Below are 25,302 nucleotides of genomic sequence, written 5' to 3' on the forward strand. Positions count from 1 at the left end.
ATGCGCACCTGTCTCCTTACTGTCGTCACAGTTACTAGGTACTAGTTCTCATCGCATCGCAAAACCTATGCGATGCGATCTAGTCCAAATTGTATACAATAATTGTACCGTGTATGGGTACTGTGCAGGACAGACTTTTTATTAACTTTGAACTAACAGTTGACTGAATACTAACAAAAAGGAATGCCAAGTCGACAAAGTAACATGTAAAGCAGAACTGGGCTCTCTCTTCTATGAGAAATACTAACCAACTCTTTCTAATAGACCGACCCTAACAGGACACTGACCATCCAAACGAGAATGCACTAGTGCATTTTTAACTATCGGATGTGATTTTTATTAATGCCAACTTAAATATAATTGTTGAAATGACATACGTTTATTTTGTATTCTCATTTTTATTAATTATCTTTATTTTTAGTTTGATTATTCATTAGTGCGGATATTGTAATTGTGTAAGCGTACATGCTTGTTTATTGTTAAAATGAAAGTGATATTTTCATCCATATTCTAGTGCAGTCTATCTTTTTGTTTTCTATTGGCTTTGCGTAGTTGGGTCTGAATCAGGGCAACATTTTCTATTTAGTTGGAATAATCCTCTAAACTGCAAATAAACAATCAAGAAAAAAGTTTAAAAAAAAAGACACACAATAGTTTGAATGTTTTTATTAACTCAAGTTTTGTGTACAATATAATATTAAATAGAAAAAAAAAATTACAAACAAAAATCCGATCCAATACCAGCATATCTTACAAGGAGGAGGAGGTATCCAATCCTGAATTATTTTCACAGTACTTGTTTCTGAGAGAAGGTAACAGACAGGCACAGTGCAGTAGGGAACGAGTGTCATCCCCTCACTTTGGCACACCAATATACAAAAACCTGCCAAAACGTATCACATTACAAAACTGAAACATTATTTAAAGTTAATGCCCCTAGCTTACATATCCAAAAAAAGATGTGCTTTAAATTCCTGTCGATTGTCGCATTATCAAAATAAATGCGTGCATCATCAGTGTCTGATTATCAAGTGTAACCTTCTTTAACAAACTGTAGTGTTTTATTGCCCCATGAACATTGTGGCACCAAGTCTGGGGCTCCTAGGTGGTCCCCATAGTGCTTCCTAACCAGGCGCACCCACAAGCACAAAATTATTCCTCTTCCGAACATAAAAAGTTGGTCTTTTTGCTCAAGATCTCATTTACAGCATAGGAATACTTTTTAGTTTCTAGACTGGAAGGTCATTATTGCAAGTGTACAGTGGGACATCAAATAATTATTTGTGTGATGATATCACCATCGTGACACTTTATATACAGAGTGGAGCAAGGAACAGCAAATTCAATGCCAAAAATATGGTATTTAAAACAAGACCAAATGTTGTTGAATAGAATTTCTCCCTGTCAGTAGTTAGTCTAGGACTTCTGTAATGTGGCTCCGTGTAAATTTCTATATTGTACTAGAATAATATATTCTAACAGGCATGATTGCCTTCAATTTTTGCCGCTTGATGCATCACTATCACAATATGGAATTTGCACTTCATTTCAAGATAGGAGAGAAGTTTGCAGACTAGACAAGACTTGAAATGGTTTGGAGAAATATGCACAGTCCCCAACAGCGGGTGAACGAAAACATTATGGTAAAACATTTCCTGTAAAACATAGGAATTAGTAGATGGCTTACATTCAACAATCTCCAATGTTATCCGAAAACAGGATGAACGGTTACTCTAGGATGCAATTAGTGCTTTTTCTTTCTTTGATTGGGCCAAAAATGGTTCTGAATTAACAGCTGCTTCATAACTTCATCAAAAACACACATTATGCTCCCGGGAAACTGACCAGAACACGCTGAGACTTGTGCAGAGCACAGATTTCTGGCTGATGGTAGCATTAGACATCGTTGTGTAGCTTAGCATTGCCTGTGTGTCAGTAAGCAGTACTTTGTGTTTCGCCTCCTAAAAGAAATGATAAATTGTGTGTATTTTGGTCACATGGAAGTAATCGATTAAGACCTGAATGTGTTCTGACGCTCTGGAATTGCTGAGCAAGTTGACTTAGAATGAGCAGAACGATGCTCAGTATAGACTACAAACCTATATGCTTATCCAGAACAACCTCTCTGCAATGAAAACACCAACGTCACGACCATCAGCAGACGAACAGTCAGCATTGTACTCCAAATCCAACAAGTGGTGCGCGGCAGCAACACATCAATCTTTCAGGATTACCCAGCACCAATTAACAATTTAAAGAATGGAAATCACAACAGAGAAATGATTATATCCTTGCGCAGAACGGAATGTTTTTTACCGATCCAATTTGGGGCTAGTTCTGTGCCCTGGTATTGAAAATGTTTTGGGTCATATTGCTTTTTCATGCAGTTTTTTTTCACCACACAGAAACAGAAAAAAAAAAAAAAAGTCAGCAATTCAATCGCAATTCTCTCAATGTTGCCTAGGAAGCTGAACAAATACCTAGATCCTCTGTAGAAAACAAACTTGAAATGTAAGAGGTCAGATCTGTTCCAGCCATGCACTTCCAATGAATTAGGCCTCGGATGGAAACATCATCCTCATTTTCTTAGTACACAAGCCGTGAAAGGCTGCAGAGACTTTGCCATCCTCAATTGCAAAGGGAGTGCTTAGAAGTGGTTGTAAGCCAGAAGCTCAATGCTCAAATGTTAAGTGGGTCCCTTAAGACTGTTCTTGCTGCTGCTGTTGCATCTGTTGCTTTTTCTTGACTGAGATCCGTTTCTTTCGAGCAGCTAGCATTTCATAGAAGGGGTCCACACTCACTGCCGCTCTGAGGACGAAGGAAATATTATTATCATCCTTTAATTATGTGGCACCACAATGGTTCCACAGCTCCTGACAAAGTACATAAACAAAACAAGAAAATGGGGGTTTTGAGAGCTCATTTGAAGTTCTGTAGAGGTGGAAAGTCTGATGGAGATAGGAAGAGAATTCCAGAGTTCGGGAGCAGCACTTGCAAGATCTTGGAGGCAGGAATGAGAGGAAGCAATCAGTTGGGAGGAGACAGGACATGTATTTGTAAAGAGGAAAGGTGGGAAGAGAAGGTTAGAGATGCAAAATGGAGCAGAATGGATGAGACGCTTATAGGCGAGTGTAAGAAGTGTGAATTGGATTCTGAAGGGGCTTGTAAGGGTGGGGAGGTGGAAGTAGTACATTTAGAGAGGTAGGTGATCCGGGCAGCAGCATTGATGATAGATTTGAGGGGATAGAGGTGTTTGTCGAGGTAGAAAAATAGCAGGAGATTACAGTAATCCAATCTGGAGATGACCAGTGAGTGTATAAGGGTCTTGGTAGCATCCATAGTGAGAAAGTCTACCAGGGGTACTGAATGAGTGGTTTAAAGGAGAGGAAGGAGTCAAGGATTACTCCAAAGCAGCGTGTGGGAGCTAGAAGAGATAGTTGTGCTATCAATAGATAATGAAATTGTGGGAAGTGAGGTTATGCTTGAGTGTGGGGAGGTTATCAGCTCAGTTTCAGGCACGTCAATTTCCTAAACTGTCGATCGGATATATGTGTGACAATATTTTACAGATAACTGATGAGCGTGGAATGCCAGAGTTGAGGGTGAATGGTGGTCGCTGGAGTCAAGAGCAGAAGTAAGAGAGATTTGTAAAAAGAAGTATCTTGTTCAGGGAAGGATGATAGAGAGAATAGGTGAGATGTACAGGGAGGATAAGGAAACCCTGTTGATAGCCTCAATTTTAGCCTTAGTCGACAGAGGCGATTAAGTTAAAAAAAGAGGTGACGGTCAGAGAGGGGGAATGGGGAGATGTAGTAGTCAAAAATAATAAACGTGAGTAAACAAGATCCAACTAAGTGCCCACTCACATGGGATGGTGAGGTCGTCCACTGGGAGAGACTTACCAATGAAGTGAGATTAAGGACGAGGGTTTTGTGGGGATATTGATTGGGATGTTGAAATCACCTAAGATAATTGAGGGAACGTCTGAACAGAGGAGCTGAGGAATGTAAGTTGTCAAAGAATTTAGTGGAAATGCCAGGGGTGTCAAACAACAGTTAATTGAAGGTGAATAGGTTGGAAAAAGTGTATACAATGGACCTCCAATGTAGAATATTTAAGAGATGGTTCTGGATAAATGAGTTGGTAGGAGTAACCAAAGGAAAGAAGTTCCCCAACACTGCCAATAGGATGATTCCAGGCCAGGGTGTGTGTGTGTGTGTGTATATATGTGTGTGCGTGTGTGTGTGTGAATGAATTAATGAATGAGAGGCCCCCAGAGGAGAGAGCAGTGGTGTCAGAGGGGGGGGGGGATCCATAGTTCTGTATTAGCTAGGAGATTCAGGGAGTTAAGATTAAGGTCATGGATAGGGACCAGCTTGGTACAGAAAGATCTAGAATTCCAGAGGGCACAAGAGAGGGTGACATTTTGTGGGAGAGATATAAATCAGATTATCAGGGTTTCTGTAGTGTTTATGTGAGATGAGTTTGGATAAAGCAGGTGAAGTGTTGGTACAGGCTCGTAAGCGAAGGAAGGAAATTGCATGGGAGGGCAGAGAGGGAGTATAGTGTGATGCAGATGAAGTATAGATACTGGAAAATAATGAAGAATAACATTATCAAGCACATGTGGTATAAACTGCACATGCTTTATTTCAATTCTTGCATTGTGGTGGATGAGGCAATGCAGCGAATGGCGCACCAGGAGCTGCTCTAATGAGCGGCTCCATCTGTAGGACTTACTTTATAGACTTGATCCATTCTTCCTTCTCTTCTGGGGTTGGAGCAGAAATTCGGTAGACATTATGGTTGCCTTCCACAACTCTACCATCAGCCTCCGTTTTGCAAGCTTTGATCAACTGGCCTTTGTTATTTGGAATATAAAGCTCAAAGCAGTTCTGCAACAGGGAAAAAAGGCTCGTTACTTGCAACATTGATATACAGTATGCAATTGGGAAACAATTTTCTAGATTTTAATTAACACAGGAAATCCAAATGTACCAACTCTTACCGGCTTCCGTGGATCTTCCACTTCTCGAATACTGAGGTTCTCCAGTGGAATAATTCCTCTTGGCTCTTTATCCTGTTAAGACATAAATGGATTTTTAATACTGTGACAATTGTATATTGAGTATGGTGTCATTTACAAAAACAAACAAAAAAAACCCCACAATTCTAAATAGAGGCTTCGGCAAAAAGATTGTAAAATACACCTGCATAGCAATGTTTAAAGACTACTCTATGTAGGGTAGTCAATCCGAGCAAAATTTTTGGCCTGCATTTTTCGCCCTACTCAATCCCCGTGCTGATTTTTCGCCTAGGCAATAAATCCAGAATTTGCGGAAAAATGCGTAAATCTGCCAAATTGAAGCCAATTCACGTGGTTCAGACGAGATTGAATGTCAATGCAGGTATACCACATAATATGCATGCAACTTTTCCAGCATACAGTACTTTAGCCTAGAGTTGAATGGTCAATGGAATACCCAGTGGCCAAATGGATCCACGTTCTCTATTCATTATAGTATGTTATAAACGGTAGCCTAGAAACTTACCGTAGTATATTCAAAATAATACAAACAGTTGTCAGTCAAAATGAACCAGCGCCTCTTCCATGTTTTCACCCGACCACCTGCAAATATAGGGAGGGGGTTGGGATATGGGTGTTAATATTTACACATGAAATTTGTAGTTGCAAGCCATGCCGTAATCTATTTGGTGGTTCACCCCACTATGAATCATAACATTGTCCACAAACAGCCACAAAAACACCATGTGTAGTGACAAAAATTAATAATTCCCACTTTCCTCTATATTAAATGAATTGCTAGGAGGAAGACAATGCACTATGAAATACATACCCTGCGAATTGCTAATTTAGTCAAATCGCTGGCACAAAAAAATTACAGTACTGATTTGAAAGAAAAAAAAAATATCTTTATGCTGCTAAAAGAAAAATGGTTTAGCACGAAGACGCACAGATACAAGGGGAGCCATCACTGAAACTAAGTGTATAATGCAGCTTTCCACATTTTCACTGAAATATTGGCATGCGATACATGGTATGGTGGCGCATGGTTATTGTTCCTGGAATACTATGGGACCTCTTGTACACAAATTGTAACTGGCCACAGAACCCCCCCACAAACTTTAATTTAGATTCGACAGACTGTCACTCCTGTCTCACTGTAATATCAGTGGTATAGCAATGGGCCTCAATGGAGGCTGACCGAATGCTGCCAATGAATTTGTATCACTAATCCACAGGCTGCATTCTCATGTAGTCCTCTATAGTTTTGAAAGAAAGAAACCAGTTAACACTGTATATTTGGGAAGAACAACGAGGCAGTCATCTATTAGGCATACTTACTGAGCAATAGCTTATTTTTATGGCTGGTTCCACAGGGTGCCGGATGACTCACTGACCGTCGGGATTCCAATCATTGTTTCTCCGACATCAGAATCCCAACTGTCAGGAGCCCGACAGTCGGAATTCTGACTTACCATAGAGGGAGAATTGATTAGGTGGAAAGCTCAGCTCGCTACCAAGCCTGCAGGAGGCTTGAATCTGCTCGCCTCCCTGTCGGGCTCCTGACAGTCAGGATTTTGATGAAATGACCTTCGGAATCCCGACTGTTGGTGAGTTATACCATACCCGGTACCACAATGGAGTTCAAGAATATTGCATATAACCAATGCTTCCACTTGTAGTTAGCATAGTTAAAAATGGAATCAACGGAGAAAACCCCACTGACCTCATAACATTGACCTGCGATGTATGGGGTTAATGTGACTAGCAGCCACAAGTGGGTACGAGGTCTTAGGAATAATCAGGTTCCATATACATTTCTATTTAAAGGTTTATTCAAACCTTAAAGGCTAGTAAATGCATAGTCATTTAAAAACAGTTGGTAGGGGGCTTAATGAGTACAGGACTAAGGACAAAAATGTTACAAGTGGTCCAATAGAATTCTCAGCAGCCACCCCAGAAGGCTGCTCTGCCATGTCAAATCAGAATAACACAGACTTAGTTGCAATGATAGACCCCTTGTTAGACATGGAAAACGGAACAAGTGATCAGAACCCAATGATTGTTGGACACAATGTGCACTGTTCTTCTACACATAAGACTATGACGGTAGAGTGAAACACTGAGCTCTACCTACCTCCTGGGGAGTTATTGTGAGCAGACGGAGAGCAAAAGGTCATCAGCGGCGGAGCACACAAGGTATGGAGAACAGAAAGTAGGGAGAAAAGGCAAAGAAAGAGGGGTGCACGTCACATGGAAAGGGAGGGCAGGCAGGCAGGTGAGGAGAAAGAGAAAAGGAAAAATAAGTTACATAAACAAAAGGTAGAAACCAAGGTTCATACACATCCTCTAGGCACATTCAACACTAAATCTAGACCTGGCAAAGGAACATTTACTAAGAGCCGTGCACAAAATATGATTTCTTTCCTCGTGGTCTACAAAATCTCTCAGGCAGCTCAACAATTGACCCAATCATTTATTATGCTTTGTGTCAAAATGATACATGGTAATGAAATGAGGTGGAAAGTAATTTCATGTTGGACAGAAAGGAATGGGGACTAACATGGCTCTGGCCCATGGACATTGTAAGTATGTTTATATGTAAAGGGTTCAGTGCTCTAAAGCAAAGACACACTCATAGGGGGCAATCCTGTTCTCAGTGACGTGCCCTTGAAACTGTCATGAAAGGATCCCATAGCTATATATTTTTGTTCTTCTTCCTATGACCCCACAGAGGAGCGAAGATTGCTAATTGTAGAGACACGGAATGTACACCGCCCGACAACGCAGCACGACGACGCGGAGCACTTCTACACCTTTTTCCAACAATAACCCCAACAGCACATTCACAGCTTACTCCAGAATAACATCCAGCATCACTGTGCTAATCACTTACTAGTAAACCACTAAAGGCTGTGTTAAGACCAATACTAGAAAAAAAAGAAAAATACTTTTAGATTGTAATGGTTGAGTATGGTTTACTTATGTGATGTCAAAGTGGCTCCCTACGCTCTTTTTTGATGGAATGTTTTAGATTAGAATCCTCAATATTCCTGTACAACTGTGGAATGTTTTGCTGATGTGTGCCGCCATCAGAATGCGGTTCTCGAGGTTTAGTTTGCAGAGAATATTTACTGTTACCCATATCTGAGATATGTGACTGAGTTACCGATGTTATGTGGTAACATCAGCTGAATGGTTGTCAACCTGTTTTCTGTTCTATGTGGCTCCAGAGAGATGTGGTGGGGTGGCAAAAGAGGAAGAAGGGAACACAGAAGAGCAGAGGGTTTGAAGATAAAGCTTACATTGCATTATACACAGGGACATCTCTCTTACCCAGTTTGAGGAGCCAGCCTTCTCGATCTGGGTTAAAGAAGGTGTGTGTGAGGTCATTCCCATCATCCTCCGGGATCTTAAACGGTTCATTCCGGATACTATCATACAGGTTCTGAAATAAAAAGGAGTGTGTTAAATATCATGGAGTCGCCTTGCTCAAAACCAAGTTTGCATATATGACAGAAGATGTAGCCTGTTCTAATCTCAAACTGCTTATATTTGAAAAGCTTTGTTTACTGGTCTACACACACTGGACAATTTTTCCCAGTGTGTATGGACAGAAAGGATCTGAAAATTGCTGGCCTGAAAATCGTTCAGTGCCAGCGATTTTCACAGGGGGTGGACGACTTTCCATAGCAGGACATTATGGAAAGCCGTCCACCGTCGCTCATCTGCTGTTAATACCAGCAAATGAGCAGTGGTGGCTGGAGATGATGCGGGAGCGTGCATCAACATTCACCGCTCATCATTGACCTGTAAAAGTGAGCTGCTTTCAGCTCAAAATCGCCCAGTGTGTACGGGCTTAAACACAACCTAGAGACAATAAGTCAGAACTACAAATGGTGGAACCTTTAAATCAGAAAAGGAAAACAAACCGCCAGGCTGTCGGAAAGGAAGAAGATTTACAGTTTTTAAAATAAAGCCGGCCTATCCTAGCCAGTTCTCACCCGAAGTAGCTCTTCCGGAAGATCCCCGCCTTCATTAATCCCCCTGTTCATCGATATGAATCTTTCAACGCTGGGCTTGTCGCGGACATTGGGATTGTGCAGACTTGTGTTCAACATAATAACCGCAAAGGACAAAACGTAGCACGTATCTGTGTACAGAACAAAGACAGCTGAGTGTGTGCAATACGACGACTGTGACACGCAAGACTACCACAAAATAAAACCCTATCAAAATATTGTTTTAGATATTGTCATTTACTATCATCAGCACCATCTTTTTCTGCAAATGAGATGGAAGGAAACAAATGGGGTATAATGGTGCTTGTCACTAGCTGCAAGAAGATAAATGGAAAGACTGCATGAACTTCTCACATACAAATGAGCAACAGAACGGGTTCTATTCCATAATATATTGGTGTTATGAAAAGTGCTTTCAGAATTCAGCTTCCCATAGACACCGTTTCGGTCTGCCCCTTTATTTTCATAGTTCCTCTGAATGAAAGACATTCTACACCAAATTCAACATCTTGGAGGACTGACCTACTGGTACAGGGCAGGATTAAGACCATTGGTAAAATATTCAGATGTAGAGATCATGCTCAAATTAAAGGATTGTTGTATCAAGCAGTGAAAAAGAGTTAAACCGTGAACCAGTGGAGAATATGTCCATAGCAACCAGCTCCTACCTATCATTTGATAGTATACACAATAAATGTTATGGGGCCCATACACGTAGTAATTAAGGGGGGGATTTTCTAAGTCAGTGTTTTTCAACCAGTGTGCCGTGGCACACTAGTGTGCCTTGAGCTGTTCTCAAGTGTGCCCCCAGATCTAGAAATGCCCAAACCCATTTACAGCCACCACCAGTTCAACTGTTATTTACTGGTCTCTTGTGTTCATGTAAAGGGCCAATGTATTTTATTTTTGTTACCTGTGGGTACCAGTGTGATTGTTTTTAATGTGAGGGCCAATAGGTTTTTTTTCCCTGTGATGGCCAATGTGTTTTGCCCTGTGGGGATCTCATGGTGTGCCTTGGCAATTTTAAAGTCCTATTTAGTGTGCCGCAAGGTAAAAAGGTTGAAAATCACTGTTCTAAGTGATCTCACTAGATCGCGTAGAAACTGCCCCTACATTGCTCCATGTATAGGGGCATAGCGATAGCAATTTGCAGCCCCACGCGTCTATCTCCCTGGCAATTAATATCCAGCACACTGGTTAATTGCCGGGGTCGCGGCCAGTGTTCACAGAGAACACTAGTTCTGACAGATCGCTCAGCCGCACATTGCTATGAGCTGAGCAATCTAGCGTCGCCCCTTTATATGTCTTCTGCAACTTCACTCCTTTCACTGTTTGATACATTAACCCCTTAGTAGCAGAGCAGGCAAAATTAGACGAGAAACCCTCAAAATAGAGTATAAACGATGGAGTTGGAGAGAAAAGCGTTGCCTAACATGACTACACCTGAATTAGGGACACCGCAGTGAAGAACGTGGTTGAGGTTAGGGTCTCAGATGATACTAGGACAAATGACTCACAGGTAGTTCAAAAATAACTCACTTACAGTACAGAACTGTATTAAAATAACACTGTGCTCGGGTTGGGATCGTTTAGTCCAGCATAACTAGGTCGACAAGCATTGGGTCAACACGGGTCTGGGTCGACACTAGTGTTAGGTCAACATGGGGGGTTTCTACTGTTTTTTTACTCGAATGTCGACACAGTTTGCAGTTTAACGCATCCCCTTTGCATCCCTCGCTTTGCTTCGGGCACACTATTTTATTCTCCCGCCACTCCCTAGTGCAGGCATTCCCAACCACGGTCCTCAAGGCACACCAACACTGCAGGTTTTGTAGATATCCAGGCTTGAGCACAGGTGACTTAATTAGTATCTGAGGGATTCTGATTAAACCATCTGTGCTGAAGCCTGGATATCACTAAAACCTGCACTGTTGGTGTGCGTTGAGGACCGTGGTTGGGAATGCCTGCTCTAGTGGATGGTAGGGCATGAAATACTGCATGTCGGCACAAGAAAATAGTGAAAAACCCCACGTCGACCTTTTGACTGTCGACCTAGCCCATGTCGACCCAATGCTTGTCGACCTAGTTACTGTAGACCGTATCCCTTGTGCTCAGGGCTGTAATTTCTATGACAACTTGTTTCATATACAGGTTATCTTTTGTTGATGAAGAGATTTCCAATGAAGACAAAAAATGATGCAAACCTGAAAAATCATGATCACGTTGCCCATCTAAAGAAATACTTTCAGAAAGAAGGCCAGAAATAACTAAGAACAAGCTTAAACAAATGTCTAGTCTAGTAATACAAAAACAAACAAAACTGGGTGCAGTACACACAAACAGAGGCATGCACAAACCGAAAGGAAAATATCTTTAGCCGTATCTACATATCCTGAGACAGGAAACGCAAATAGAACATCGGTTCGTGACACATTTGTAATTATGTATTCACTACATTATATGGGTGACCGCCTTGTTTGTTTGATTTTATTTATTTTAATTTTATCTAAATCCTGGTACACCAAAGAAGTATGGACACAAGAGCTAGATTATGACACGATCTGTTGAAATAGTCCCAAATGGCATAAGTGTGGGGGGGGTGCTTAAGCTCTAAGCACATTAGGAGCTGGATGACACCCCCTAGTAGCTCATACAGGTAGGGACATGGGACAGATCCCAGACTAGGAAGACGACCATACCGATCGCAGGAAACATGGTAACTATGGAAGGTGTAGGAAGTGGGGGAGATGGGAATTGGGTGAGTTTGAAGGACTGACACTTAGCAGGGGATAGGACACAGCAACAGATAGGAGACAGCCCCAGAATAAGCGGTTGGGTAGAGGTAGAGACGAAATGCTGGGTCCCCTAGCTAGTGAATAATAATTAACTGACTTTTCTAAGGCCCCCTTTTCTGTGCAATATAAGCAGCAGCAGCTGTTTTTTTATATGTTCATGTGAGTGCACAACTGTAATAAAAGTTTTTTGTGGATTATACAGTGTTGCACTATTATATACTCTGGAGTTTTCAGGGAAGCACAGGATACAGTCTGTTTGGAGAGGTTTATCTATGCAGGACCATCAGCATCCATAGAGGCTGTTGAAATATTTGGAACCATGCGAGGGCATACATTGGCTATTCATTTCTCAAGGTTTAAACCACCTGCACTGTGGTTGTTTTCTGTTTGAGATTTTAGGAAAAACTTCTGCACTCACGAATATCATATAGAGAAAATGAATTCCCATGTAAGAAGGGATCTATATAACTCTACATCTGTATTGTGGTATCGCTTGGTGTGACCAAGTTCGGTTCTAAACTTGGTGAAGGTTTTCAATTGTCACTATAGCTGGAAAGCACGGGGAGCGCCAAAAGAAAGTTAAAATGGTTTATATGCCAATGTAAGCAGTACAGCAGAAATTTGCAGTTTACCTGTTTTACAAGTTGTGATCAATATTCTATTAACCATTATAAGTTAAGCAATGCCAAACTATATCATTTACATTTGTGATTTATGTAGTAGTGTATACGTGCCAGGCATCGAACTATAGGGCATCTAGTGAAAATTGCTTTGCTCACGACTTCCTATAATTTAAATCATTGCCTCCATTGTTTTTCATTTTGTTTCACATTGTTGTTGGACAATGTCACCAGCGCTTCCAGAATACACACTGTACAAGATGTATACATAAACTCCAGTTTAATGTTCTTTGTTCCCACCAAGATGCCACATACAGTACAATTCTAAGGCACTAAATGGATCTTAAGGCCCCCATACAAAAGCCCAATTTGTCGGACCAGTTTGCCTAGAGCCCCCCCGGCAGCTTCACATGCGATCTAGCACTCGATGTGCCATTTTACATGCAATAAATCACATGTGATTTATTGCATGTAATACTCCGGGGAGCTGCTGCAGAGGCGGGGGTGTGTGTGTGTGTGTGTGTGTGTGTGTGTGTGTGTGTGTGTGTGTGTGTGAGACTCTCAGCCAATCAACGTCCGGCCAAATATTCAACAGCCGCATCCTGCCACCCGTCAAAATCCCGCTACAAGCTCCAGCCTCCCAGCCGCCGCCACTCAGACCCCACTGCCTGCCTGCCTGCCCGCCCACCCCCCCGCCACCACCACCACCAGCTGGCCGGACCCTGCTGCCCACCCCCGCCTCACAGGGAAGGAGATCCCAGGTCCGGTGGTCGGACAGCCAGGTCCGATGCACATGGGACCACGCATTGGACCTGAGGGGACATCAAACTGAGCCAATTTGGGACGATTTCACGGCACGATTCGTCGCAATTGTCCGAAATCGCCTCAGTGTATGGGCACCTTTAGGAGCAGATGTAAGACTAGCAGGTCAAACACTTATAATGACATTGCATGTCACGGACCCAGCTAGAACATTGATCTGTACCACACAATGACTTGACTGACTTGAACAACAGATTTGATTAAAAAAGGCAAAAACATTTCTGTACTTAAATATATACTGTAAAGAAGGACCACTGGCTTAAGCCTACGGCTACTATGCTGTTCCTTACCTGTGGACTGAAATACACCAGGATTGCACATGCAATATCGCTGAGCAAATGCCTCCATCATACGGTCGATTTTCTGGGCCTCTCCAGGCAAGCGGAAACTCCAGAGAAACTGTCTACATAAGTCAGAGAGAACAATAAAATAAGTCCCCGCCAATCATTACAAATCACATGGAATATATTCGTGTCATGATACTGATGAAGCCACCACATAGGGCGGTATTCAATGAGCCTGATTCGCCAGGTTTTTATGGCGAATTTGTGCTGTTTGGCGAATTTCTGACAAAAACGGTGAATCACCCTATTCAATGACCACATGGCGAATACATTTCAAGGTTTTTTTCGCCATGATTCACCGAGTAGCAATCGCTATCTTTTTATGGCGAAGTGGAATGTGAACTTTTAAAATAAAGTGTTTTGTTTTTTACATTTGGTGTCAAAAAATCAGGAATTTTATTCTGAGGAGGGGCATGCTATTTTTATTCATGTGCTGTAAGCACATGAATATATATTTAATTTTAAAAATAATATATATATATTTTTTTTTACACAGCAGCCAGCAGGGGGCGCCGGAGCCGAGCCGCTCATTACATATTCATATATTCACTGCACGATCATTACGATCGTGTGTAGTGAATATACGCTCCCCTGCTGGCACCCCCGGGGGGGCAGCCTGTGCTGCCTGGCACCCGGGGAGCCCACCTAACCCCCCACAAAGGTCTGGGCTAGGCAGAGAGACTACCATCTCTCTGCCTGGCACCGTAATCAGGCTCCCTGCGGCAATCGCCGCAGGAGCTCATATTCGCCAGTCAGGGGCTCGCTGCCCCTGACTCGTTGAATACCGGAGCCCGCCGGCTCCGGAACGTGGCGAATGTGCAGCGAATCCAAAAAAGGATTCGCTGCACCTCGCAGGTATTCACATTGAATACCGCCCATAGAAATCATTCAAGACCACAGACTCCAAAGTATTTAGTTCTGCCACAATAAGTCATTGTTAAATTGGCAAATGATTTTTCTTGCTGTATAGGACTGTACTTAGGTGCAAAGCAAAAATGTTTATGTGCATCCAAAGTAACCTTTGGAAGAAATAAAAACAATGCACTGTCGGACTGTGGCCTGAATGGCCCACGAGGGAATGCAAAGTTAGGAACCCAAACTTAAGTGTTGTGGCCAGCCACCAGAATGACTTGGCCAACCATTACAGAGGACCTACACGGAATAGCGCCCATTTATAACAAAAAACAAGGTAAGAGTGAGTCAAGACTATCCACTATGATTGGTAGGAGGATTAATCTTGGTGTATGTTCCATAGAAACAAACCAATAAAGCAATCTGATCCATGATACTGACCCCTAGACGAGGGGGTGGAGCCAGGTGTACTGGGCCGTTCCCAGTACACCTGTGGGACAGTCCTCCCCTGCAAACACTCAATAACTATCAGAAAAATGTACCAAGACATGTACTATTACTTAATAGTATGGTTAAAGCTTCTCTTAACTGTTGTCTATAGAATTCCTCACACCATGGGTTTACCATCAGGATTATGCTAATGCCATTGGCAGACAGCTATAGTCTGCCTTTCATACTGGTGCTTATAAGCAGGAAAAAGCCCAGGATTGATTGTCATATTTACAGATTGCATAATAAGTGAACAAACCAGTAATAGCACATATCTTGCCTCACCATCCTTATTTGTACTACATAGCAACTACTATTTTTACAGCTTCCTGAATAGACTTTAGCTTATTCTTTGTGGTAAAACAGAGCACTTCCTTATTACAGATTAGCTTTCCTGTTTGTTTGCATATCACCAAGGAAAATGGGAACCAGTCTGGGACTTTAGAGGAGATACGCATGGTGACTGACCTGAGAGCCTGAACCAGATTCAGGTCTGTAAACTCGTGAAGGTCCACAAAAGCGTGAAGGACAGCGATGTTGAAATCCTCTCTATAAACCGCAAGGGAAAAAAAAAGAAAAAAGTTATTTTGTGTCACTAAATGTTTAATGTATTTCAAACTCTACCATCAGACACGTATTATGGGAAAACACTATTCACAAGCACAATTGTCATGGATTGTCCGATAGCTACATACATTTATCCCTTTGAGTGCTGACTGAATTTGTCAAAATAGGTGCAAAGGTTCTTAATGAACTGTAATGTCCTGTAATGTTTACCTTATATAGGAATTATAATCTTTTACACAATATTTTTATTTGAATGTACTGTATATAACATATGTGAGCGACGCTGGCATTTTTAACCGGATATTTTAAACATCTCTTACAGAGATGTTGGAACTCAAAGGTTTAATAAAATACACTGCGGCACATGTATTAAGCCTTAACAAGAGATAATTGCAAGGGTGATAAAGAGAGAAACGTCCAGCCAATCAGCTCCTTACTGACTTTTTTCAAAGACAGCCTGTAACATGGCAGTTAGCAGGTGATTGGCTGGACGTTTATCTCTCCTTATCAACCTTGCATTTATCTCTTGTTAAGGCTTAATACATCTGCCCCACTGATACAAATAAAATCCTTTCACTGACACAATGACATTTACAGCCAGAAGTGCAGTATTCCATAGGCTAATGCGTGTCACGTGCAGTGTATGTCTACATTACCTCTCTCCTAGGTAGTCCCCAATAGCAGTCTTATTCAGCCCTTCCCCCTTGTAGAGAAAACGTGCTATTTCCTCCGCTGTGTTCCTGAGCAACTCATTCTCCTGAAGGAAAAGGATCCCCTAGGAGTAGAAAACAGAAAAATTCTTCAACTGTACGAAATACTCAAAATGAATATGATGGTTTTTTTTTTTAACAATAACATTTAAACTAGGATAAATATGGTGGTTTTATTTTGAAGAAACAGTACAATGCGGCATGCTGAATCACGGCAAGGGTGAGTGGGTGGACTACAGCAGCGTGTTTTTTCCACACCATTATGCGCGGCATCATTTGCAGAAGGATAAGCCAGATTATTTATAAATAAGTCATCAAAGTAAGATCACGATTGCAAATAATATAAATGTATTTGTACCTTTTTAGGATCCATATTAAACTTCTTTCTACCCATTCCTATTTTTCGATTTCTTTGCAGAGTTTTACTGTATAAGGGAGAAATAAGAGCAATATTAAAGAATAAGCACTCAACTATTAGCATACATTTGAAAATGATGACATCAGCTTTTTTAAACCAATCAACACCACCACCCAGCATCATAACTTGTAGATGCGGCCTGCAGAGGGTGTGCTATAAATCTGTATTTGAGTGGACGTAGGCAGAACAAAAAAGGGAGCACTGAAAAAGATACTGTAATAGGAATAACCAAACTGGGTGCCACGGGTTGATGGACCATAACCAAATTAACGTTATTTATCATTAGTGTGATAGGCAAAACCAGTGCTAGTGATTACCGGTCATAACCTAGGTGGACAAACAGAGGAAAACACATAAGCGCATGTTTTTAAAACCACTTCTGTAACAGGTTCCGTTAGTTGAAAACAGATGTGATACATCTACCCTTAATTCGCACTAAATTGCCCGCATTAGCACACCACTTGGACTACTTTGTAACTTAGCCGCACCAAAAAAATTATCCTAAAATCACTTGTACACCAGAAGTCAACTAAGATGTAAACTGGAGGAGAATAGTATGCAAATAAGCAAAAGACAGGTCTAACAACTGAACCAGGAACCGTTTGGCTTAATATGAGCCTTTATACCAATTTCTTGCTCCAAAAATACTATGCTTAAGTATCTTGTATACTAGAAGCAAAGGCGCAAAATTGAGTAAAAAGTCCACAGCCCAGAAATCGGGCGTGGAGTCTCATGCCATACGGCCTAAAAAAGTATGTGTCTGAGAGCATCTATCTATACCGACTGGTATCTGCTCTACTCCTGCCTGCATGTACGTCAACATAAATTCAAAAGATAATCTGTATAACCATCTCTCTCATAAAGGCAAATCAATTGGAGACACAAGGTCCTATGTACAAAACCACAAATCTCCCCTTGGTTGCGTGGGTTTCCTCCGGGTACTCCGCTTTCCTCCCATGATCCAAAAATTATACTGGTAGGCTAATTGGCTCCCAACAAATTAACCCTAGAAAGTCTGTGCGTGTACATGTGGGAAGGAATATAGATTGTAAGCTCCACTGGGGCAGGGGCTGATGTGACTGTTCAACTATACTCTGTAAAGCGCTGCGGAATATGTGTGCGCTATATAACAAACAGTTAATATATAACATAAGGCCATTCGTCACACAAAAATAAACTTAATGTAATTTAAAACAAAGGTTTATTTCACCTGAATGGAAGAAAAGGAAGACCTTTCAATTGCGTCTAATGCCGGATGACACTTTCTGTGCACGCTCGTAAGTAAACAATATTCAACTGACATTACGACAATAAGAGCCGACAGGTCTACAAAGCCCCCGCATAAGAGGGTTTGTGGTACAGTCATACCTTCCTTCATTGGCCTCGAGGCCTTCCACCTCGTTCATGGCCTCGCTCAGCTCATCACGTAGTCTTTGGATCTCTTCCAGCAGTTCCTGTTTCCTGCGGCGGATGTTCTCCAGCTCAATGCGTTCTTCTGGAGTCAGGTCAGCGGGGACTGGAGAGGAAGCGACAAAACAAACATTCTCAGCAGCTAATACCATGAGCAGTAAAAGTACTTCTGGGGAAAGTAAGATGCATCTCTTTGTTATATTGCTGGACAGTCCTATTACTCTATGTTCCCTATACCAAAAACAGAGTCAAAGTAATTGGTGGACCCGCTTCCACGGCCATTACTGCAGATTGCATTTGATCAATGGAACCAATGTTAACAGTTACAGTAAATGATTTAGAAACTGTTCCAAGCACAGTACTGGGCACAATAACTGCCGCTTTATTCCATACAAATATCTCCCAGCTGGCCCTGAAGACAGAGAGGCCTGTGTGTGCGTTCTGGAAGTAAAGATAGGAGTTTATTGTAAAATGACCCTCTGCAATTAAATGACATGGCTTTGTCATGGTATCATTTTCAGCATGCAGCAATACAAAGTTCTATTTCATGATGGTATTTTTATTTATTTATTACCCTTTTCACTGCATTCACTGGTTCAAGATTAGATCTGTGTTCTGTGCAATTCCAAAAGCACAGGAGCGCAACTACAACCAGGTACTTACAATATAGTAATAGTTGCTGTATTACCAAATTAATATAAACTTATACCACTTTTACACCAGTACTGCCGGTTTTTGAACCCGGATGCAACCAGTCAGTTGTTCCCCTTTACACCGGCGTCCCCCGGCATTATGCCGGGTTGGCGATGCCGGTGAAGTCGGACCCTGAGCTGGCGCTTGGAGATGACATCACCCATTCACCTCCTCCCAGCCTCAGCTGCTGTCTGCACGCAGCCCCTGCCCAACCTCCGGACTGATCGCAGGATGTTGCGGTCCTATTGGTGGAAATGGGTCCCCAGGTCGGATGACCCGTCCCCTGACTCCGGGGAAGCCCTGTGTCCGACCCTGAACGTTTGCTGGGTCAGACACCCGGGGAACAGGACCCCCCCCTTTTACACCAAGACCTGGCCCGACTGGGGTGGCAATAACACGGGTCGAGGCTCTGGTGAAAAAGGGGCATTAGTGATCAACAACAAAATGTTGTAAAATATAGCTGCGTGCTAGAACCAGACATGTAAAAGACGTACATACAGAATTTCTCATCAGTGATGTACATTGGTCTTCACTGTGCAGGGCTTTCATTAATCCCTCTACATTATGGCGTTACAGCTGTCAACTTAACTCGCTAAGCAGGTACATACACTAATTTCAAGCATTCAAAATGTACATGGAAAGATAAAAATAAATCATCTCTATGGTATTATAGAGCCTGACAGTTGGCAGAACACTTACAGTATCTCTTTTCTATATCTCAACGCCATTTCTATTTTTATGCAGTGAACATAATGTATTGGAACAGGCACACTTTACATATTCATTAACCCTTTGAGTGCCAATGCAGCTGTGAGATCCTGAAAATATCAGCCAAAAAATGCCAGCGTCGCTCACAGCGAATGTTCTTTTTTTGGGTACAATATTTAATTAAACTTCAGCTAATTGACTTGTCTGTATTTCGTATGTATTAATACTAAAATAGAAATTGCTGTGAGCGATGCTGGCATTTTTAGCAGATATATTCAGGATCTCTCACAGCAACGTTGACACTCAAATGGTTAAATAGACTGGACTGGACCTGGAAAATACTATACAGCAAGGGATAAGCGATTAAAAAAAAAAAAAACCTAGGTTGAACTTGATGGACGCAAGTCTTTTTTCAACCTTACCTACTATGTAACTATGGGGTAGATTTATGAAGCGGTGATAAGGGAGGAGAAGTGATAAAGTGCCTGGTACTTTATCACCAGCCAATTAGCTCCTGACTTTAAAGTTACAGGCTAGGTCTAAAAAGGGACAGTCAGGAGCCGATTGGCCGGTGATAAAGTACCCGGCACTTCTCACTGCTTCATACATCTACCCCTATGTAACTATATAGTGAGGCACTCTTTCTAGCAAAATAAATGGGTCCCACAGGATGCACTGCTGTGTCCAACAGGATTTGTTTGTTCTCTCTCTCCACCAACAAAGAAAGCTGGTCATCAAATCATTTGTGCAGACTAGTACAGGAGAAGGAGACACAGACAGGCTTTAGATACCATCCATTTATTGGTGGACAGGGTCACTATCTCAAATGAGCCAATCACAGCTTAAAGGGTAAAGCTTAAACTTGGGACCAGCGGCTGACCAAAAGAAGTGCTATTCTCCTTTATTTATAGAATACCACAAGGGATCATCAGTCCAAGATAATACACAAGTAGTACATGGTATATAAAACTTAACTGCATCAGCAAACGACACTGATATAAGTACCAGGGTGGCAGAAAACCGTGGGATTTTATGCAGTCGAGGGCGTATGGCATAGAACTACCAACAGTTCATGTTTTTCAGGCAACCTATGGATCTATAGTAGGAATAATTGTAGCACATTTGACTAATGACTTAATCTGTGCAGCAGCTAGAAAATTTGGAAAACGTGGACCGTTTGTGTAAAAAACATAGTTCAAATAAGAACAGAAAAACCACATGAGGGAAGAGGGCCCTGCTCTTACATACTAAGGAGGAGTGTTTAGGGCAGCAGTTCCTAAACTTGACCCTCAAGGGTCCCACACAGTTCATATTTTCCAGATTACCCAGCAGGTGTACATGTATACTCATTACACATTTTAAAAGGAGTCACAGGCTAATTAATTTACAGGTACTTCTGTGTGGAGACTTGTAAAACATACACTGTTTGGGGTCCTTGGAAAATGTGCACTGTGGGAGTTTGGGGACCACTGGTTTAGGGTAATGGCCAAATAAAGATTTCACCAGCCCTCCTCTGGTTAGATGGGCCAAGAAGTCAAGTTTTAGGTTTCTATGTGTTTATAGAGAAAATAAAGGTCAGAGTTTACATTTAACTCTAAACCACAGTTAAAATTAGTTCACCTATAGAATATTCTATATGAACAAAAGTATTCCAGCACCTAACCAATACACCAACAGGGACTGTATGGACAATATAATCATACAGTATACATATACTTTAATAATGAGTTGGTCCCCCCTTTGCAGCTAAAGCAGCTTCCACTCTTCTTTAAAGGTACAGATGGTGTAATGGTTAGCATTACTACCTCACAGCACTGAGGTCATGGGTTTGATACCAACCATGGCCCTAACTGTGCAGAGTTTGTATATTCTCCCCGTACTTGCGTGGGTTTCCTCCCACAATCCAAAAATACACAGGTAGGTTAATTGGCTCCCAACAAATTAACTCTAGAATGTCTGTGTGGTAGGAAATATAGATTGTAAGCTCCACTGGGGGCAGTGACTGATGTGAATGTTCAAATATTCTCTATAAAGCGCTGTGGAATCGGTGTGCGCTATATAAGAAACTTAAGAAATAAATAAATACACAGATGTTGGGAGTTATACTGTGTGAATTTGCGTCCATTTATTTTGTAGATCAGGCACTAGTGTTGGAGGATAAAGCCCGCCTCGTACTCTCCATTCCAGTTTATCCCAAAGGTGCTCAATGGGATTGAGGTCGGGGCTCTGTGTGGGCCAGTCAAGTCCCCCCCACAGCCCAGCTCGCTCCTCCGCCTCACAGGGCATTCCAGCTTCCGCAGTGGGTATCAGTCCCTGCAGCATGACCCCCTCCCCTGCCCACTCGCAACTCAATCCTCCCTGCTTCCCAATACCCTCATAACTACTTCTAAGCCCTCCCACAGACCTGTCGACATCTAAAAACCTAACAATACTAACTTCCCCCCGGCACCCGATGTGTCCGCATTAAAAGGAGGTTCCGGACCAACACACAGTTATTTATTTTTTTATTTTTATTCATTGAAGCAGCAGAGTATAAATCATGACAATGAAAGTGCGTCAAAATAAATAGGTACAGTACAATATCGTTCCAGTGTATTATTGTGGGAGAATAATGGCTATTTATTTTAATTAACTTTTTTTTTTTTTGCTGCTTAGTGTTAAAGGTCACGCTACTGTATTGCTCTGACAGCACATATTTATCATCAGTCCCAGCTGTGTGGAATGGTGATTTTGCTGTGACTGTATTGATCTCTTTATCTATTCATGTCTTACACAGCACAATGACTTTTCTAATTGCTTGGCAAGTTATGTCTTCATTAACTACTTGTATTGTACCAGTTAAGGAAAAACCCAAACACCTGCTTCTGCCTGGCTACGTCTTATTTAGGACAAATATAACCAGGATCCTTTTTAATCAGATCAACCAGAGACACCGAATGAGGATTTTTTTTTTTTTTTATATTAGGTAGTGAAGGAAACAAAATAGAAACGAAGGGAAAAACAAAAACAAAAAACAGCCTTCATAAAAAAATGCTAGACAGGACAGATCAGTAAACATTTACATCATAATATCGAATGGACAACACGGTTGTGACTGCAGGTTTGTTCAACATGAAAGGATCTGTTACTTCTGCTTTGTTCATCTAAGCAACAATAACATCTGAGCTTGTACCAAGTCTGATTAAAAGAGACAAATACCAACAAACCGGATTACATATACCCCTTTCATCACACTGCACTTTTAAAACGGTATATTACCGTTTTTTTTTTTTTTTTTTCCATTTTAAAATGTTTAAGGCTGCAATGTGAAAGTGCCAGAGTTGATTTACTGGTTAAAGTTAACTGGTATTTCAACACGTTTAAAAAGCAGAGTCCTACACGTTTCAAAGCCGTTTTTTAGGCAGTGTGAATGGCTCTATTTCTATGGCTTGAAACGTGTCCCTTGGGGGTTAAACGGGTTGAATGTGTGAATGGTATTAAATGCTTTTTAAAATGGTTTTCAACTGCAATGTGAAAGGTCTGAAGGTTCAGACCCGGTTTAAAGTCCCATTTAAGAATACAGGGTCAATACCCATTTCTGCAATGTGAAAGCAGTATTAGTACAACATATTAGGCACTTGTTTTCATTTGTCAATTTAGAAAAACAAATAATTACCAATTTACACACCATCAAAGGGGAAAAGCGGCATGTTCAAACGCACGGTGGTTGGTCGAAAAACATAACAAGCCGTGTTATGACCAATCAGATCGTTCCCATTTCTTTCTTTTTGATGACTGCCTAGCACCTGATATCTGCCATATAGCAAATATACCTTTAGCATTGCAAATTTTCCTTTGTGCTACTATGGGATGCAAGGAAGACACATGCGATGTTCCAGCCCGCAACAGGCACGTTGCAGCCATCACACGGAATTAAACTGGTCCCTTTATTTGAGAGCAATATACAGAGTATGAATAACATACTATGATGAACATATGCAAGAATGGTCACAAGAGGTAGAACATACACCTGGTAGGAGCATACTTGCCCTTAGGATACAAGCGTAGTACTGCGGAATGCAGAACACACAGGGCGGGGATATCATGCAGGCCTTATGATGAGATAATGCTATTCGCAAAGGGGTACGATATTTCCGCAAAGAGGCCAAACAGCTGACCATTTATCCCTCTCACATGTGGCAAACAAGGGAACAGCATAAGGGGACTCATTGTTACCAACATCTCTAATACGTTAGCAAAAAGTCAAGATGCAAATTAGCTGTGGCCTGGGATACTTCAAATACCAGCCTAATAAATATTACATAAAGCCATCTTTATAAGATTGTAAACCCATTTTTTTTTTACCTTGTGACTTCGTGAGTAATGCTGGAAACCTGGCAAAAGCTTGTGAACTGGTGGCAGGATAAGGTCCACATTCAGAGCTTATTTCCCGTTACATGAGCAGTAAAATACATGCACATAAATGGCATATTGTGTCCAGAATTCTTGTCGTAAAAGATCTCACAGACCAGGCATAATGTAAATTACTAATGGGGCCCACACACATAGCGATGTCAGGCCATTTTCTGAGTGATGTAGTTACATTTAAAAACATTGCTCAGAAAACGCCCCTACATCGCTCCGTGTGTAGGGGCATTGCGACAGCGATGCAAGGCCCCGCATGTCACTATTGCCCCGGCGATTAATATCCAGCACGCTATGGACCCAACACATGGAGCAATGTAAGGGCATATCCTAAGCGATCTAATGAGATTGTGTACAAAATACCCCTTTAGGCCCCCATACACTTGTTCAACTTGCTGGGGAAATGTCCTGTAATGTGGTCCTTGTCATGTCAGTCACCATCAGATTAATTGGCCCAAATCTGACAAAATCTCCCAAGTGTATGGGGGCCTTAAATCGCTGCGTGTGTAGGCCCCATTACAAGATCTCCAGATTTGCTAGCTGTGTACAAAAATGTATAAGTCTGAAGGAGATATTGTCCATTGGCAGTATTTGCATGTTGGTATAAAAGCAATTCGCCCCTCTCATCGCTAACTGAATTGACCGCAGTGTTGTGGGGGTTTGTATTGTGACCCTTTAATATTTGATACAACTTGTCGTGCACACTTGACACATTTCTCTTCTTTAGAAGCAGGAAATATAGGACTTCATATAACCCAGATAGTTGGCTCAGTTCTGCATGCCATTGTATAAGTGTATGTACACTGGTGTCTGTCACAGTTCCTGTATTGTTCAGCCCTGCGTATGTTGGTGCTTAAAGAATATTAACATGCTAATGAATTCCTAAACACAGAGGTAACATTGTCTTATTGATCATAATCATCTTACGCAAGTTAGGCAACTACAGGAAAGCAAACACAATTTCTTATTGAATACATGTTACCATTTAGCAAAACTTCATAAGCTATTTTAAGGGAAAGTATATTTATTGCAGAATAATATACCTTTATAAGATCTTTGAACAATTTATAAAAAAAAGGTGCAAAGAAATAATATAGCCACCAATACATATTTGCTTTCAGTCTGTAATTATTGGCTGCAATGGGCAAGGCTATGTACCCACTCATAAATGCCTATTCTGTATTTCTCTAAAGGGGAATTTAATTGTTTTTCCCCTATCTGAGCAATGCAATTGTTCCAATTAGTAAAACAATAAGGAGGGTATGCAGTCCCGGCTTTTGATCCCTGCCGACAGCCATGATCCTGGCCCATTCGCGGTTTGCCCGACAGCAAATCTGCAGGTGGGATTCAATGTCCCGCCTGCCAATCGGCGGAAAGGGGGTGTGCCCACGAAAATGGCCGTGGATTGTTGATCTACAGTAT

General features: G+C 41.6%; 1 protein-coding gene across 1 annotated transcript in view; it reads right to left on the reverse strand.

Moving 5' to 3' along the window:
* Positions 1–650: 650 nt before the first annotated feature.
* The window catches only part of CYTH2 (cytohesin 2), a 35,753-nt gene continuing 11,101 nt past the window's right edge, over positions 651–25,302 (reverse strand). Inside the window, exons 2-12 of the mRNA XM_083162627.1 lie at positions 18,034–18,181; positions 16,606–16,672; positions 16,194–16,312; positions 15,439–15,519; positions 13,576–13,688; positions 9,031–9,179; positions 8,363–8,474; positions 5,553–5,629; positions 5,009–5,080; positions 4,741–4,895; positions 651–2,808 (exon numbers count right to left, since the gene is read on the reverse strand). Of these exons, the coding sequence (XP_083018753.1) occupies positions 2,700–2,808; positions 4,741–4,895; positions 5,009–5,080; positions 5,553–5,629; positions 8,363–8,474; positions 9,031–9,179; positions 13,576–13,688; positions 15,439–15,519; positions 16,194–16,312; positions 16,606–16,672; positions 18,034–18,181 (1,202 nt within the window). The 3' untranslated portion in view covers positions 651–2,699. The remainder of the gene's footprint in view (positions 2,809–4,740; positions 4,896–5,008; positions 5,081–5,552; positions 5,630–8,362; positions 8,475–9,030; positions 9,180–13,575; positions 13,689–15,438; positions 15,520–16,193; positions 16,313–16,605; positions 16,673–18,033; positions 18,182–25,302) is intronic.

The sequence above is a fragment of the Crinia signifera genome, chromosome 19 (genome assembly GCF_055691185.1).
Source record: "Crinia signifera chromosome 19, ASM5569118v1, whole genome shotgun sequence".
In the NCBI taxonomy this organism is placed as follows: domain Eukaryota; kingdom Metazoa; phylum Chordata; class Amphibia; order Anura; family Myobatrachidae; genus Crinia; species Crinia signifera.